At 37.6% G+C, this 17,484-nt stretch overlaps 2 protein-coding genes and 1 pseudogene across 2 annotated transcripts; 1 reads left to right on the top strand and 2 right to left on the bottom strand.

The window, feature by feature from the left end:
* Positions 1-463: 463 nt before the first annotated feature.
* Positions 464-1,873, top strand: LOC136320628 (olfactory receptor 52P1-like). The gene has a single exon (XM_066253788.1). The coding sequence runs from the start codon at positions 464-466 to the stop codon at positions 1,433-1,435; it is 972 nt and encodes a 323-aa protein (XP_066109885.1). The 3' UTR covers positions 1,436-1,873.
* A 6,163-nt stretch (positions 1,874-8,036) lies between these two features.
* On the bottom strand, positions 8,037-8,820 carry LOC136319627 (olfactory receptor 52N4-like; annotated as a pseudogene).
* A 6,825-nt stretch (positions 8,821-15,645) lies between these two features.
* On the bottom strand, positions 15,646-16,596 carry LOC136320627 (olfactory receptor 52D1-like). Its single transcript, XM_066253787.1, has one exon. The coding sequence runs from the start codon at positions 16,594-16,596 to the stop codon at positions 15,646-15,648; it is 951 nt and encodes a 316-aa protein (XP_066109884.1).
* Between the last annotated feature and the right edge of the window lie 888 nt (positions 16,597-17,484).

The following is a 17,484-nucleotide window of genomic DNA, read 5'->3' as shown; positions in this document are numbered from 1 at the left end:
CATAAAAGTGAGAAACTCAAAGATTTTCCCCAACAGCTAAGCACTCTTGCCACAGGGATGAGGAAGTATATTTTCTCTTTATCTAGGAAACTTCCCAGTGAGAAGAGCTGCTTCTTCTACCCTTTAATCAATAATAAAAATATTTTCTGTTATTCTTACTCAGAACTCTAGAGGAAAAAAAATGTATGTATAGAATTGCTGAACTGGGAGGGGAGAGAGTAAATGTCCCATATACAAAAAAGGAGCCTGAGTGTCATAAAATATGATTGTGAAAAATAATATAGGTCCTTTAAGATAGATCAAAAGCCAGACTGCAAAATCCGTGATCCCAAAGAGGGGTTATTCCATTTTTCTCTGAGCCTTATCTTAGCAACACATTAAGAGCCAAACTGGTAAAAGCAATGTACTTTTCATGTCTCATTGGCAGGTGTCTAAACATTAACAACCACCAACAGTTTCTACCATGCTAATCTTCAATCATTCTAGCTTCTTGACCTTTACTTTGATGGGCATCCCCGGCTTAGAGTCACAGCACTTGTGGCTATCTCTTCCTTTCTCCTTCATGTTTTTGGCTATCCTCATTGGCAATGGTGCTATCATCTTCCTGGTGGCCACAGAACCCACACTTCACACACCAATGTACCTGCTTCTGTTCCTGCTGATGGTGGCTGACCTCATATCTACTCTGGCTCTTTTGCCCAAGCTCCTGTGCCTCTTCTGGTTCAATGATCAGGCCATAGCTTCCAGTGCCTGTTTTACCCAGATGTTTTTTATCCATGGAGCATCGGTGGTACGATCAGCCCTACTTGTTGCAATGGCCTTTGACCGCTTCGTGGCTGTGTGTCAGCCATTACGTTACAACACAATTCTGACCCATTCCTTTGTTGGATGGCTGGGATTGGTGGCTCTAGTCAAGGGTGTGATTCTCGTCCTGCCTATGCCTCTTCTACTTCAAAGGTTGACATTCTGCCACATGGTCATCCCACACACCTACTGTGACCACATGTCTGTGGTAAAAATGGCCTGTGACCACACCAGACCTAATCGTATCTATGGGCTCTTTGTGATTCTGTTTGTGGTGGGACTTGATTTGCTGCTAATTGCCTTCTCTTATGGTCTCATCCTGCAGACTGTGGTACGCCTCAACTCTCGAGATGCCACCTTCAAAGCTCTCAACACCTGCTCAGCCCACTTCTTTGTTATCATGGTCACTTATATGCCTGCCATCTTTTCCTCCCTTGCCCACCGCGTTGGTCTCAATATTTCACCTCAAGCTCACATTTTCCTTGCTAATCTCTACCTTCTTTTACCTTCAATGTTCAACCCCATCATCTATGGGATAAAGATGAAGGAAATACAGGGCAAGGTAGCCAAATGCCTGCGCAGAGAACCTGCAGAAGGTGTGGGTCTATACAATAAACCTGCAAATAAATAAAGAGTGGGGACAACTGACAATGCCTTTGCCCAACTATTAAAGACTGAGTAGTATCTCCAAATGAGCTGTGAAAAGAAGAAACCATGGGAGAGTGTGTTAATGTGTTGGCTTACAGAAGCAACCAATACGTTTGTTCTTCCGTTGAGCTTTGAACTAAAAAGGGAAGAGCCTGAGACAGCTCTTTCTATGGCTTTTTAACAGGGTCTCCCCACATCATTTCTTCAATGTAATGGTAATGCAGCATGTTCACAATACTAATCAGATGATTTTGATGATGTGGATGCTTATGACAAACATGAAGGAAATTAAAGATGACATGTATAGATTCTGAACTCAAAGACTGTTTAAATAATAAAGAAAGTTTCATTGCAAAGGGAAATACATGTCCAGTTAACTAATTTAAGACTCTTATAAACAGAAACTATTTTAAAAAAATGTGTGTTAGCAGAAAGATATCTGTTCCAGGGTGACTCAAATCATGTGCAAAGACCAGGTTATATGATAAAGCACTGTGATATTGAAATGTTTTAAATCATCATAATAAATGAAATTTTTATCTAATCATTTAAATATACAGCTATCATAGGATCAATTGCACAATGTAATAAGACAATTACCAGATTGAAGAGTAAGGCAAAAATTGATCCTATTTCAAATAAAAGGTAAATAAAATAAAATTATGGATTATAAAACTGTTAAAATATATTATAGTCACAGTTCTCACACAACTTAAATAGTTGTGATTATTGACTTTAAAGTCAAGAAAAAGAATACTAAATGTCTAAATCATCTTTAATCTCTCACTGTGCTTGAGACTCATAAAAAGATAATAACACTGATGATGAGGTATCTAAGCACTCCTTATCCCTAGCCAGGGCTTCTAGCCAATTCTGGCCTCTTTTCTACCCTGGTGAGCTAAACAATATATAAATGTTAAGAACATTTATAATTCATGTGACCTAGAGAGAGTAGAGAGTCCCATGTAAGTAAATACTTCTTTCCTTTAGATTTCTGCTGGTACCACCTAGCTTGCAGAATAGGAAGATGCATACAAAGCAAAAAAATAAATCATATTATCCATATCAGAAAGACAGAACTCATTTTATTTAGATTGTTCTGTTATTAATCTCTGTTAGTAAAAAAATGTCCTAATTTATTCTTAATTATGAAAGTGTTTTTATAAAGAGTGTGTTTGGAGAATGTTGGCTTGGGGGAAGGAAATGGAAATAAAGTCAGATAATTAATCTGTGGTGACTTCTCTGTGCCTTTTTGTTCTTCCAAGTCAGATTTTCCATTAAAGGTAAGAGCACACAGAGAGAACTTATGCCTAACACTGACTTTCAGCTAACATCATTATCAGCATGTCAGAGTTTAGAAAAAAAATCAATAAAATAAAGTACTGAATACCCTACTACCATCAAATAAAATCTTAATGACAGAGAAGACATAGCATTCAAATGTTAGAGAAGCAGGGGTGACACTGGATAATAAAAGCAATAAGAAAAGATCAGGGCAATAATTAAGGTTGGGTTAGCTGTGTCCTAAGAGAGGAGTGAACGGAAGATTCTTATCACATATTCTTCACATTCTCTTAGTTCCAGCAGAAATACAAACTGTTGAGGTGGCTCTCTGCTAGTTATTCTAGATATTTTTATATATAATAGTCCATGGAATCTTTTCAACTTTAACTTATGGTAAAGGATCCATTTTGCAGATAAAGTTACAAAGTTTAATTTTTTTGTAACTTTTTCATAGTCACACAAATAGTACCCCTCAATTTGTTCATTACAGAGCAATAGAAAATGAGTACATGTGTTCAGTCCCATTCCTAAGAAAGTAATTCTTGCTCGTCTTGCTATATATTCTAACACCTTTGATCAAACACATTAAAAATTCAATTCCAGAGATTTTCCCTGTCTCTCACCAATATATGCCAGCTAGGTCTTTTAATTATTTAGTGTCATGGTTTTCTTCTTGTATGAGTTTCAGAAGGTACCTAGCTGTGTTAAGCACTGATTTAGCCCCATGTATCATTCTGACATTCAGGAGAGGAAGAGGAAGAAGTGGAGGAGGTATGTTACGGAATGGGGGTATCTGTTGTCATTTGACAACATACATTAGCACAGAAGTAATCCTGGAACTTTTCAGGGATCTCTGCCTATCCAGAGGTTTAAAGGAGATTACAGAGTCATCTTCAAACATTCATCTGGGTGTTAATGCTTTGGTGCCAGTTTTCTCCTTTCCCTGTTTTCTCCATCAAGACTCTCATTTACACATAACAGACTTGCCTTAGCTGAATGTTAAAACATCCTTGCAGCCCTGAGACTTTCAGAATTGGATCTGCAGCCTGCCATTCAATGATATCTGCCCCTCAACTACAAGTGATGAAGGCCTTTTTACGTACTACCACCACTGAGGCTCTCTGGTTCTCCTTTTTAGCTATTAAATGCTTGTTAATTACTCTGTTTGCCATCTTTCTATAAGGTATAAAAATGAATCCCCAGGACCAGTAAATTACTGTCTGTATAGGCACTGCTTCCTCCATATTTTAAAAATGCTTGCCTAATTGCACTTGACACAAAATTCCTCACTACTGGTAAAATCTTTAGCAATTGAACTATTACCTCTTTCCAGGTACTATCCTGCCCCACCTACCAATCAGAAGAGCATTCTCTGCCTACTAGACAGAGAGTGAGCTGTCCCCACTGTACCATTCTTAATATCAACTTGTGTAGTCTAAGTCTTCTACAAAGCATATGTCAAGATGGAATTTAACAAGTAAGAGTGCTATTTGAAGAAATGGGCACACGACACAATCAACAGTTCAAATGTTATAGAAATGTTTACCTGAAACCTATGTACTTTTTTTTGTTTGTCTTCATTAGTTTAATTTTTAAAACTTTCTTCTTTTTTATTTTAAAATTAAATTTAATGAGGTGACATTGATCAATATGAGTACGTAAGTTTTCAGGTCAACATCTCTATACCATTTGAACTGTTGATTGCATTGTGTATCCATCACCCAAAGTCAAATCATTTTCCATCATGCATATTTGTCTCTCTTTACACCCGTCTTCCCTGCCCCCCTCTTCTTAGTAACCACTTCACTTTTATCTATGCCCATGCATCTCAGTTTTATATCTCACCTATATGTAAAATCATAGAGTTCTTAGCCTTTTCTGATGTACTTATTTCACTTTGTATAATGTTCTCAAGGTCCATCCATGTTGTTGTAAGTGGCAATATGTCATCGTTTTTATGGCTGAGTAGTATTCCATTATATATATGTACCACTTCTTCTTTATCCAGTCTTCTATAGAGAGACACTTTGGTTCTAAATAAAATAATAAAAAAAATTAAAAACAATCAATATAGGTTGAGAAAGCAGTCAGACAACAATACAAGTCTAACCCCAAGTTAAGAGAAAGAGGAGAGAGAAAATTCTGAATGGAAGTACCTTAGATTACTATACAAAGACAAAATCAGCTGACCAAAGAGCCTACTAAGATATTCCATGTCCCTGATAAAAGGGTTTTCCTTGGCATTCTTGCCAAATTCAGTCATTGGCTAAGAGAATTCAATGGGAGACAAAATCTGATGCAAATACAATGATGAATTTCAAATTGTAGTAGTTAGGTCCTTCAGTCCACAAGGTTCCTATATTATGAGGTGTGTGAGGCACATTCATTTGGTCATTATAAGACACTAATAGAATTTGAGAGGCAATAAAAAAAAGAAACTGCAAATAACAATTTTCAATTCTTATACTCTTTGACTCTTTAGTTCTTTTGAGGCAAGGATCAGATAATTCCTTCTGTAAAGTTTCATATAGTAACTTTTTTGGCTTTTTGGGTAAAATGGTCTTTATCACAACTAATCAATACTACCACTGTGATGCAAAAGCAGTCATAGATGAGAGATAAACAGATAAGTCTGTCTGTGTTCTAATAAAATTTTATTTACCAAAACAAGCAATAGGTCAAATTTTGTCCATGGGCAGTAGTTTTACAACCCCTGCTCTAGTCACAGCATTGTTTCAATAAAAATAAATATTGGGGCCCTGGCCAGTTGGCTCAGTGGTAGAGCATAGGCCTGGCGTGCAGAAGTCCCGGGTTCGATTCCCGGCCAGGGCACACAGGAGAAGCGCCCATCTGCTTCTCCACCCCTCCCCCTCTCCTTCCTCTCTGTCTCTCTCTTCCCCTCTCGCAGCCAAGGCTCCATTGGAGCAAAAGATGGCCCAGTCGCTGAGGATGGCTCCATGGCCTCTGCCTCAGGGGCTAGAGTGGCTCTAGTCGCAACAGAGAGATGCCTCGGATGGGCAGAGGATCGCCCCCTGGTGGGCATGCTGGGTGGATCCTGGTCGGGCGCATGCGGGAGTCTGACTGCCTCCCTGTTTCCAGCTTCAAAAAATAAATAAATAAATAAATAAATAAATAAATAAATAAATAAATAAATATTGGGGTCCTGGCTGGTTGGCTCAGAGATATAGCACCTGCATAGTGTGTGGAAGTCCCGGGTTCAATTCCCGGCCAGGGCACACAGGAGAACTGCTCATCTGCTTCTCCACCCCTCCCCCTCTCACAAAGCTGTGGTTTTATTTCTCAGTTCTCTGTTCTGTTCCATTGATCTATATGCCTGTTCTTATGCCAGTACCACCATATGCCAGTATCACCTCATACCAGTCAGAATGGCACGCATCAACAAAACAACACAGAATAAGTGCTGACGAGGATGTAGAGAAAAGGGAATCCTCCTGCACTGCTGGTGGGAATGCAGACTGGTGCAGCCACTGTGGAAAACAGTATGGAGATTCCTCAAAAAATTAAAAATCGAACTACCTTTTGACCCAGCTGTCACACTTTTAGGAATATACCCTAAGAGTACCATAGAACTGTTCCAAAAGGAGAAATGCACCCCTATGTTTATGGCAGCATTGTTCACAATAGCGAAGATCTGGAAATAGCCCAAGTGTCCGTCAGTGGACGAATGGATCAAAAAACTTTGGTACATATATACTATGGAATACTACTCAGCCATAAGAAATGATGACATCAGATCATTTACAACAACATGGATGGACCTTGATAACATTATATGGAGTGAAATAAGTAAGTCAGAAAAAACTAAGAACTATATGAATCCATACATAGATGGGACATAAAATGAGACTCAGAAACATGGGTAAGAATGTGATGGTAATGGGGGGGGCGATGAAGGAGAAAGAGGAGGTGGGGGAGGGGAGGGGCACAAAGAAAACCAGATAGAAGGTGACGAAAGACAATTTGACTTTGGGCAATGGGTATGCAACATAATCAAATGTCAAAATAATCTGGAGATGTTTTCTCTGAACATATGTACCCTGATTTATCAATGTTACTGCATTAAAATTAATAATAATAAAAAATTTTCATCCAAAAAAAGAAGTGAAGTGGACCCTGTGTTAGTTCAACTTTGAAATACCTAAGAGACAAGCATAAGTGATTAAACTGGACCAAAATATAAAGCATATGAATATTTTTTCTAAGTTTTGCATGGCTAGAAACACCTCTAAAGGCATGAAGAAAAATAGTCAGTTAATACTGGTGTCATCTGTCACATTTCCAGTAAGCCCATAGGAGAGGAATCAAGCTCACTCCATGGTCGAACCAAACAGCCATAGATTAGTAACACTTTTGAAGAAGGAAATAAAGTCCTTGCCTGAAAGGACTGGCACAGTCAGGCTTTCTTCTTGTCTTTTCTCTCATTTTCTGTAGTTCTCTCAGTTTTCCCAGAATTAATTGCTGCTTTCAGCTTTTCTGGCACAATTCCCATAATATGTATTTTGTTTAGGTGTAACAAAATCATTTTTATAAACTACTTCACCAAAGATAAAAGGAAAATCAAATAATTATGAGAGATTGAAACATTTTATAACATGTGGACTCTGCTTCTCTACTTCAAACCCCTTCGAATCAGATGAAAAAAAAATCACTCTCAGATCTCAACAGAAAGTAAGTTTGTGCAACCACAATGTCTCAGGCTAATGTTGCCTCAGGCCCTTTCATACTCTGATACTTATTTGTCAATTAAATGATGAATCATAAAACATTTGCTGAGTGATTATTTGTTGTTGTATATTTGTGGTGGGTTAGCTCTGCTTCATGTTCATTTCAGATAGGCAGTACTCTGTTTCTAAACGATTATTACTCCTGCAAGGTTTTTTTCTGGTCCTCCGTTTAAAGAAAAAGTGCTTCCTATACAATCCTGAGCTTTTTCTTTTCCTGAAAGTTGTGCCCATTATTTTAACCTATAAAATATCCTAGCTTTCTCAGCCCTTGTTATTGAGTTGTTCAGTGTACTTGAGCTTTTCTTATTATTTAATAAGAAGTTTTATTTCCTGTAGTTTAAATATTGTAAGTATTATTTACATAGTGTTTATGTGGCCCTAATGGTAGGTATCTTTTCCACTAAATTCTACTTTTATATATTAGTTCTACAACAGAATGACTAACCCTAGAATCTTTCTGTTTTCAAACTTCATGCATATTAAAATATTGACCTCTATATCTTTAATCAATGTCCAGAAGTGGTAGACAATATCTTCTGAAGTAAATAAATTCCCTTATCTGGACTCAGGGGTGTAAGAAATGAACATGACACAGATGTGTGTAGTATAGGTGTTGACTGCTTTATGATGGGCTTCCTTAGAAGAAAGCCACATTACAGCCCAAATGATTAACACATAAGATGAGGCAATACTTGAGATGTCTAGCCCAAAAACCAGCAATGCTACCACCAGACCATGTGTGTCCTGTTGATTGTGGTGTCCACACACATCATCTTCACTACAGCCATGTGCTCACAGTACATGGTAGGAATGACTCAGTTAGCATGAAAGGGCACCTGCTGAAGGAGCATGAGCATGGGCAAAGTGGATAGGATGGCTCTCACTAATCTCACTAGGCCAGTGAGCCCAATGAGACTACTGGACAGAATGGTGGAATAGCACAGGAGCTCATAGATGGCCACATAGAGGTCAAAGACCATGGTCATTAGGATGACAGGCTGTAATGCAGAGAGGGAGTGGATGAAGAACAAGTGGACCAGGCATCCCTCATAGCTGATCTTGCTCAAGCTAAATCAGAAGATGCACAGCAGCTTGGGAATGGTGGTGGTGGGCATACCCAGGTCCATGAGGGCCACAACATGCAGAGGAGCAGGGACATGGGCTCATGCAGGGAGCACTCTGAGGAGATAGTGAAGAGGATGGTGCAGTTCCTGAGGAGGATGAGGAAGTACATGGAAGAGAAGAGGGTAGATATCCATCTATGTTTGTCCTCCATCCCAGGAATGCCTTGCAGAATGAAGATAGAAGGACGGCCTTGGGAGGCATTACAAGTAGTCATGGTAGGATCCTGGTGAAGCACTGAGAGGAACAATAAGGAAACTGCATCAGCATCAGTTTAAATACAAATAAAGGTTTTCAGAGTGAGCAAAAGTTGGGATAGTAACATATAAATATGTTTCTGAAATATGATAACATTATACTGCAGTATTAGAGTAGTAAAATGTGATAATACAACATTAATATCTGAGAGAATATATTTTTGATAATGTTTCATTAAGGAAAACTGATTACTTATTTAATAAAAAAATAAACATTACATATATAAGAACACATTAAAAAATAAATGTGTATCCTTTTAAAGCATACAACTTGAAATGTGTAAAGCAAAAATGGATAAAAATACAAAAAGAAGTTAACAAAATATTACATATGCCTCTCAGCAACCAAAAGATCTAAAAGATCAATGAAAATTTTTTAAAATAAAATAACTTAAAAACTTATGATAGAATTGTTCATCCACAAATTAAAGAATACACATTTGGAGCAGATACGGGACTTGTGAAGACCTTTTCTAATGTGAACTATATGGCGATGACTAAAATAAAGCAGGTGATGGAGTTTTAAACACCTGAACCTCAGAGAATAGGCTACCAGAATATGAATACAAAGCCCATCACCCTCACCCTACCCGAATGTGAGGTAGTGTGAGAGAGAGAAGCTGGTTCTAGACACCTTCAGACGTCTCTGTGTAGGTGTGTCTGCATATATGTAAGCATCTCTTAGCAAATATTCATATTGCTCTTGGGGAGCACACTCATGGCCCTGCATCTCTCCTCTCCTTGCTCTTGGGCATCCAGAAGCCATGATGTAGCCCTTAAGTAACCTAAGTAAGGGTCTCCAGGGGGCCCAGCCTTAGCTCTTGGCTACTCCCACCTTCCCCAAACACTCATACAGGTCACTACTACAATTGTGTATAATATTGACTCTAGAGGTTGCCCTGAGCTTTCAGAAAATAAGGCTGATTGATTTTAGGGATTCTAGGAATGTTCCAGTCTTTGCCAGTTCTGGAGGAACTTGAGGAGAGAGAGGGTAAAGTTACAGCTATGTGTGGAACTTGTTTAGGGCCTGGCAGTTTGGGTGTTCTGGAGGCCCTTCTTCCCAAGTGTAGGAGTAAGAACCAGGAATGGGTTAACTCCATGGCTGGAGTAATCAGGCCCATGAAGGCATCAGAGGCACAACCTTTGTTCTTAGCAGCTTCAAGGTCTGTCTAGCCTTAAGCTCTATCTGATTTTTAGGGTCTAATGTTTCCTTAGGCCAATGGTTTTGCCCAGACATTTCTCTACCCATTGTTTTTCAATTCAAGCTCACCCCACCCCTATTCTCTTATACTCCAGCATCTCCTAACTTTCGGTTGCCATTTCTTTCCTGGTTACTACAGAGGAATAAGTTATTAAAGTTTGTCAAAAAGTATTTTGATGTGTTTATTCAAAATGTACAAGACAGAATAAAACAGTCACACTTATGCAATCACTGAACAGAAAAAGGACTCAGATAGCCAGATTCTAAATCTTGACATGGTAGAAGTTCTGCCCAGACAGGCCATGTAAGGAGACTTTGTTTAGAAAGAAGAAAGCAGTAGCAGAATAAATGGCTTGGGACAATCAATACATCAACAGAAAGGGCCAGAAAGAGAAAAGCGGATATACTTGCTTATGGACACATCACACAGCTTCCCCCTACAGATATCTCTTCTCTCTGTGTCCCAAGATGGTCCTGAAGGGTGATAATGACAGGTAGCAACCAAAAAAAAATATTTCTTTCTAGGCCTACTCTTTCCTTTTATATTCATTTTCCTATCAAATCTCCAAGTATAACTTGTAAAGAAATATTTTATTTTGCAGAACGTCCCCCAAAGTTCTACTCAATGCCTTCAGCTATCACCCTGAATAGTCTTACCTCTCAGTTATAACTTTTCACCTTGCGCATTGGATAATCACACTACTCTGGGGCATTAACTTTTGCAGTGTATCTCAAAGGCTTACATTTAGGAATGAAATATCTGGGGTGTAGGATATGCGTATCTCTACATTTGCTCTATATTAGTGAATTGATCTTGAAAGTAGTCAATTCATATTTGTTACCCCATTAGTAATGAATAAATGTTCTTCTATCCTCACTAATTGTTAGTATTATCTGAATAATTGTTATAATTTTGTCAATCTGAAGGATATAAAAGTAGTTTTATTGCATTTTCTTTATTGCTTAATGGTTAACAATTGTTTCATAAAATTATTAGCCATTTATGTTTCTTATTCTGAAAATTGCATGCCCTTATCTATCACTATTTCTATATTTTTTACCAGTTTTTATTTCTATGAGCTCTGTAATACATTTCATTTATTTAGATCTTTTAAAAATATCTTTTAATTTCTTGTTTTATCTTAGCTGTCATATACATTTTTGTTAAATTTATTATAAATACTTTAGATTTTGTTGCTTTGTCAATTATGATTTACAAAATATTTACAATGGTGAATTTATATAACAATGTAATTAATTAGTCTGGGTTTTGTTTGTTTACTTGAAATTCAGCAAATTTCTTGAAATACCATTTGTATTAATTAAAATTAAATCTTTAAAGTCTTATGGGGTTTTTTCTGTAGAAAAATCATGTAATTAAAAATTATTTATTTATGTATTGCTTTTAGAGAATGCAAGGGAGAGAGAAACATTGATTTGTTGTTTTATTTAGTTATGCATTTATTGGTTGATTTTTGTATGTATCCTGATCAGGACTTGAACCCACAACCTTGGAGCATCAGAATGATGCTCTAATCAACTGAACCATGTGACCAAGGCTTGTTATTTGTTAATTATATATTTTTTTCCTTTGTGACTCTTAAAAATTGATTCCTTTCTATTGCCAATTATATCAATTTGAATTTTTAATATTTATAAAGTAGAAGCAATCAGTATAGGAATACTTGTTAAACTCTTGTACCTTGAAGAAAATTCTTTTTTAACTCTTTACAACAAAATATATTTTTTAAAAATCAATCAAAAAATTCTAGGAGTTCTAATGGGATAGTGAAAAAAATAACTTTAAGCAAAGGGAAGTTCATCTAGTCTTAACTTCAGCTACTGGGAGGTGATGTCTAGGCCCTTGCAATGTCCTACCTGACAGAAGTATATTCGTTTTGCCTGGGGGCTTTGGCCGCGAGACAGTCTATCAATGCAATTTACAATGAGGGCTTTGGGTCACATCATATTATTTCTCACCTCAAGAGGAACTGAAGACTACATGTATTAGCTTGACCTTCTGAAAGAGCTGGAGAATGAATGTCATCATGTGAGAAGTGTGATGGAGCTCTAAGAGTGGATCAGCCCTGGTTGGCAGTACTCTGCGAATAGTCACACATGGACCAACAGGACAGAGTGTCCATCCATGACTCCATAAAGAGAGGGTGACCAGAAACTTCACATTTGAATCCTTAATGGACTTTGCTTTATGAATCCCTTACTTCTGCTGTTTTAATCTTTATCTTTTTGTTATACTAATTCTTTAATCATAGTATTTTGTGTTTTTCTAGCAATTTAATTAACATGATATTGTGGTGACCCCCAAATTTGTGGCTAACTAGTCTTAAGTGAGGGGGTTATTGGATATTTCTTAACGTGAACATAGTATTGAAGTGAAGGTAGTCTTGTGAAAACAATTCCCTCAGAATTTGTGGTTTGGCTAATTCTGGGTAACTATATACGTGCTTTAAAGAATGGATTCCTACTCAGGGTCAACACAGTAATTCTGGTGAATTGTTAAATCACTGGCAATGATTGCAAGCTTAGTAAGATGAGCACAGATATTGGGACAATTTTTATTGCAGTAGAGAATAATGGTATGTCTTCTTTTGAGAAGTGTCTATTCAGATCCTTTGCCAATTTCTTAATTAGATTTTTTGCATTTTTGGTGTTGAGTTTTATAAGTTTCATATAAATTTTAGATATTAAGTCCTTATCTGATATATAGACAAATATGTCCTTCCGTTCAGTGGATTGTCTTCTTATTTTGTAGAAAGTTTTCTTTGTTGTGCAAAATCTTTTTATTTTGATGTAGTCTCATTTGTTTGTTTTTCTTTTATTTCTTTTGTCCAAGGTGATATATCAGAAAAAAATATTGCTACAAGAAATGTCTGTTCTACAGTAAGATTTTACTGCTTGTTCTATGACTTTTACGGTTTTGAGTCTAACACTTAAGTCTTTAATTCATTTTGAGTTTATTCTTGTATATGGTGTAAGAAGGTGTTCTAGTTTTATTTTTTTGCATGTACCTGACCAATTATCCCAATAGCCTACCCACATTTCTTGATGATCTTTAATTTAGAATTGGCCCCAAACTTCCAAGATACATCCTTAAAATTATTAGGCACAAGCTCATATTGTATAAATATCCCCTCCTAACTCTCTGAGGTTCTCAACAGTTTTTGGATGGTTTCTCATTTTCTGTAGCATAAACAATAAACCTAACTATTTGACTATAAATGTATTCCTAGTGGTCTTAAGTGTTTTAGTAACTTCCGACAAAGGAGATAGTTGCAGTCTTTTATTGTTCTTCCCCCAAAATATAGGAAACTTCTTACTACAACTAATTTTTATACGATTTTTCCATAGAAATAACTTAGTTATCTAACTGGAAAACCATGAAAATACCAAAAATATACTTTCAAGTTATAGACAGTTTTTACCTTTCTGCCTTAGCTTATAGAAAGAGGGCCTAGAATCAAGATGGATCAGACAATAATAATAGCTTCACTGTAAAAGAAAACAAGTCTCTTAACATAAACATTTTTATTCTTGCTCCAATAATATCTTTTACTCCTTTTTCTTGTCACTGCAAATGCCAAATTTTGTTGTAATTACCTTAGTTCTTCTCTCCCTAAATACTGAGTCTCCTGATTGAGCTTGGTGTCTTATTCATCTATGAAATTCAATGCCTAAATACCTGATAATAGTTGATCCATAATACTTAATTTTGAGTGAACACTCAACTATGAGAATGAATAAATGAACAGTGTCTTTAAAGTTATTGGGAAAAGCATATTCCCTTCAGATTGCATATTATTGATATCCAAGGACTGCACACAGATAGAAGGGAGAGTTATTACTTAATATTTACAGAGTTGCTATTTGTGGTGATAAAAGTTTTGTAAATAGAGAGTTATGATGTTTGCCCAATAATATGGGTTGAAATGCCAATTTATGTTATATACAGTTTATAATAGTGCAATAAAGAAATTTGATCTCAGTTAATATGATCCTTTTTCTTCAGACACTACATTACAGATTAAGTCAACTGTACACGGATTGAATCTCAGATTTTAGAAAAAAAAGATACGAATCTTAGAGTTGAAAAGTGAAATAAATTTTTTAGAAGATTAAGAGTTCCAGGTAATAACACATGGTGAAGCATTGACTCTGAAGAAGATTAATGCATTGTCTAGGAGGGTAGATTGGTAATTTGGTTTTATTTCTGTCAAGGTATCCAAGGTAACCTGTGTAAAGCACAAATGCCAGGTGTTTGGAGAAAGATACTGTCAATTCTGACTTTCCTAAGATACCCTAAATAACATTATCAAGAAATGCTTTGTCTGAAAATTTTTATACCCAAAGGGCTGTTAACTAAATGACGTAAACAAAAGGTCAGGCTGAGTCCACAATGAGCCAAAAATAATTTACATGTAAAGCTCATGACTCTTAGATTATCAGGAAAAATGCAAAAGTCATCAGTCAAGAGGTGATCAGCTACAAAGTATCATCTTTGAAGTCATTCCTTCAGAAAGCTGTGCAATGGTTTTCCCATTGATACTTGTGCTTCCAGATTTCTCACAATAAGACACCTAGAAGTCATCTTCATCTTTTGAAACATAAACCCAGAGCCACAGGATCATGGAGTCCCTCAGTCCTCTCTAGTCTAGGGGTAACAGTCTTATTGCAAATACACTTGGCATAAGAAAGTGCTATCAATCAATCAATCAATGCATGTGTGTGTATGTATTCTCATTTTCTTGAAGATATAAGTAAATAGTTCTTTTATGACTATTTTCCCTCTACTTCTAGCACTTGAGATTTCTGTACATTGAGAAAATAAGTTTTTTGGCTTTTACTTTCAAATGTATTGCATTGCCTCCTGACCTTTGCTTAAGAAGATTCAAGACCCCGACCCATTTACAGGGCATATAATAGTTTACAAAAAAAAAAAAAAGGTATTCCATTGATTGGTCAGGTATAAATAAGCTGTTCTAAATACTTCAAAAAACTGTCAGATATCATGATACTTACTGGATCAAATTAACAGAAGTGAACCCTCTAGTCCAAGGAAAAGAGGTGCTGGAGAAGGTGGGAGATTAATAATAACCTATCCCCTTCGTCCTTGAGATATAGAGAAATTATAGTTGTTAGGTTTGGGTTCAGGGTTTCTTTTAATCCAGAACCCCTTTAAACTCAAATTCCCCTCACCCAACCTCCCACTAAGGCAACTTCCTCATTAGCATCTCCCTCGCCCAACCTCCCCCTCCCCTTAAGCAACTTCTCCCACATGGGATGGTTCTGGGAAATATCCTTGGAACAAGGTCATCCAGAGGGACCTGAGTGTTGGGGAAGGGAGACAGTCTGTGAGCAAAGGCAACAGACTAAGATATGCTAATCTGGGCATGCCAGGTGCCAGCAAATGCCTGCAGTAACCCCGATATCAGACACCCCTTTCATGTAGCTCTCAGCTGATGCCACTGGGATCTCAGCACATCTGCTTGCAGATGCATAAATAAACTTCCTTTTAAACTCATCAGGCCTTGTGCATCCCCCCCCCCCTCAGACAGCCTAACAATAATTACCTCCTCCATATAAAAAAGCTAAATATTCTTAGGCGGATCTGTTTGGTGTTAATGCCATAGACCAGGGGGTTGAGAACCGGGGGTACAAGGAGATAGAGATTTGCAAGTACAATGTGAACATAAGGAGGTATTTGGTGGCCAAAGCGGTGGCTGAAAAAAGTAAAGAAGGCAGGGATATAAAAGACAAGAATCACACAAATGTGGGCTCCACAAGTGCTAAAAGCACGGAATTGGGCATCCTTCGAGGGCAGGCGCAGTACAGCCTGCAGGATCAAGCCATATGAAGTGGTGATGAGGATCATGTCCATACCAGTAACTGCGAGTGCCACAGTGAGACCATAAATGGTGTTGGGCTTGATGCTAGCACAGGCCAGCTTGGCAATACCCATATGTTCACAGTAGGTGTGGGGAATGATGCGATGTCCACAGAAGGGTAACCGTTCAATGAGGATGACAAAGGGGAAAACAAAGATAAGGCCACGGACTACACACGCCAAACCAATCTTCCCAATCACTGTGGCATTGAGGATGGATGTATAATGAAGCGGATGGCAGATAGCTACATAGCGGTCAAAAGCCATGGCCAACAGAATAGCTGACTCTGTGGCAAAGACGGCATGAACAAAAAACATCTGGGTAAGGCAGCCATGGTAGGAAATTATGTGGGACCTAAGCCAGAAGATAGTCAGCATTTTGGGCAATGTGGTTGAACAGAGTATCAGATCAGTGATGGAAAGCAGACACAGGAAGAGGTACATTGGCTCATGTAAAGCTCTGTCTGTCATGATGATGTACAGGATAGAACCATTGCCAACCAGAGCGAAGATATACATGGAGCAAAAGGGAATGGCAACCCAAACATGCTGGTCTTGCATCCCAGGGATTCCAAGTAGAATAAATGTGGAAGGGTGGAAGGCAGTATCATTGGGGGCAGATGAAGAGACCATAATGATGCAGAGAACAGAAGACTCTCTCCTTCCTGAAAGTGGTTAGAAAATGAAAGAAAGTCATCCTCAATGCCATTTATTCTTTCTGCGTACTCATTTAATTCCTTGTCTTTTATTCTCACCAATGCTCTTACAATTCATGCTCCCTCATTTCTTGCCTGGTTATTAAAATGGCTTTGTAACTAATATGCCTGTTTGTAGGATTTCTATTTTCCAATAACACCTCTATATCACTACCTAAAAATTTTAACATGTGACTTATTCAACTAAAATACAAATATAACTTTTTTTAGTGTATGCAATGCAGGAAATCTTGCATTAACCTCCTCTGATCTATCCTCCACCACTTCCATCATATTCTGGGCCCTGTGATACTGGACTGCATCAAAAGACTTTATTACTTGTGGTTGAATTTGGCAATGGGAAACACAATCATGAGATTGTGAGGTCAAGAATTTATTCTGTCAGCTCCTTCCTACCAGGATTGCTGCAAGCTGGCTGCATCTCCCTATAAAGTTTTCTCTGGTTCTGATTTCCACTAATAACCATATGCTACTCGTCTCTCTTCAGTCAAAGCATTGTAATAGTTTCTGCTGTCACTAACCTAAGGACTTGTGATTTTCTATGCTGACACACATTTTTTATAATGATGACTGTATTACACTGTACTCAGATTACCTAACTTTTTTTTTTAAGTAAAATGAAGGGAGATAGAGAGACAGACTTCTGCATGTGCCTCAACTGAGATCCTCCCAGCAGCCCCTGTCTGGGGCCAATGCTTGAATCGTCCAAGTTATCCTCAGTGCCCGAGGCCAATACTTGGAACAACCGAGCTATCTTCAGCACCCAGGGCTGTCACTTGAATCAATCAAGTCACTGGCTGTGAGA

The sequence above is a fragment of the Saccopteryx bilineata genome, chromosome 1, assembly GCF_036850765.1.
Source record: "Saccopteryx bilineata isolate mSacBil1 chromosome 1, mSacBil1_pri_phased_curated, whole genome shotgun sequence".
NCBI classification, from domain to species: Eukaryota; Metazoa; Chordata; class Mammalia; order Chiroptera; family Emballonuridae; genus Saccopteryx; species Saccopteryx bilineata.
Note: the sequence above shows the minus strand (reverse complement) of the source record. Positions and strands in the feature narration are given on the sequence as shown.

Bases quoted from the DNA above. Each gene is read 5' to 3' on its own strand.
- LOC136320628 (XM_066253788.1), top strand. From the start codon at position 464: ATGCTAATCTTCAATCATTCTAGCTTCTTGACCTTTACTTTGATGGGC.
- LOC136320627 (XM_066253787.1), bottom strand. From the start codon at position 16,596: ATGGTCTCTTCATCTGCCCCCAATGATACTGCCTTCCACCCTTCCACA.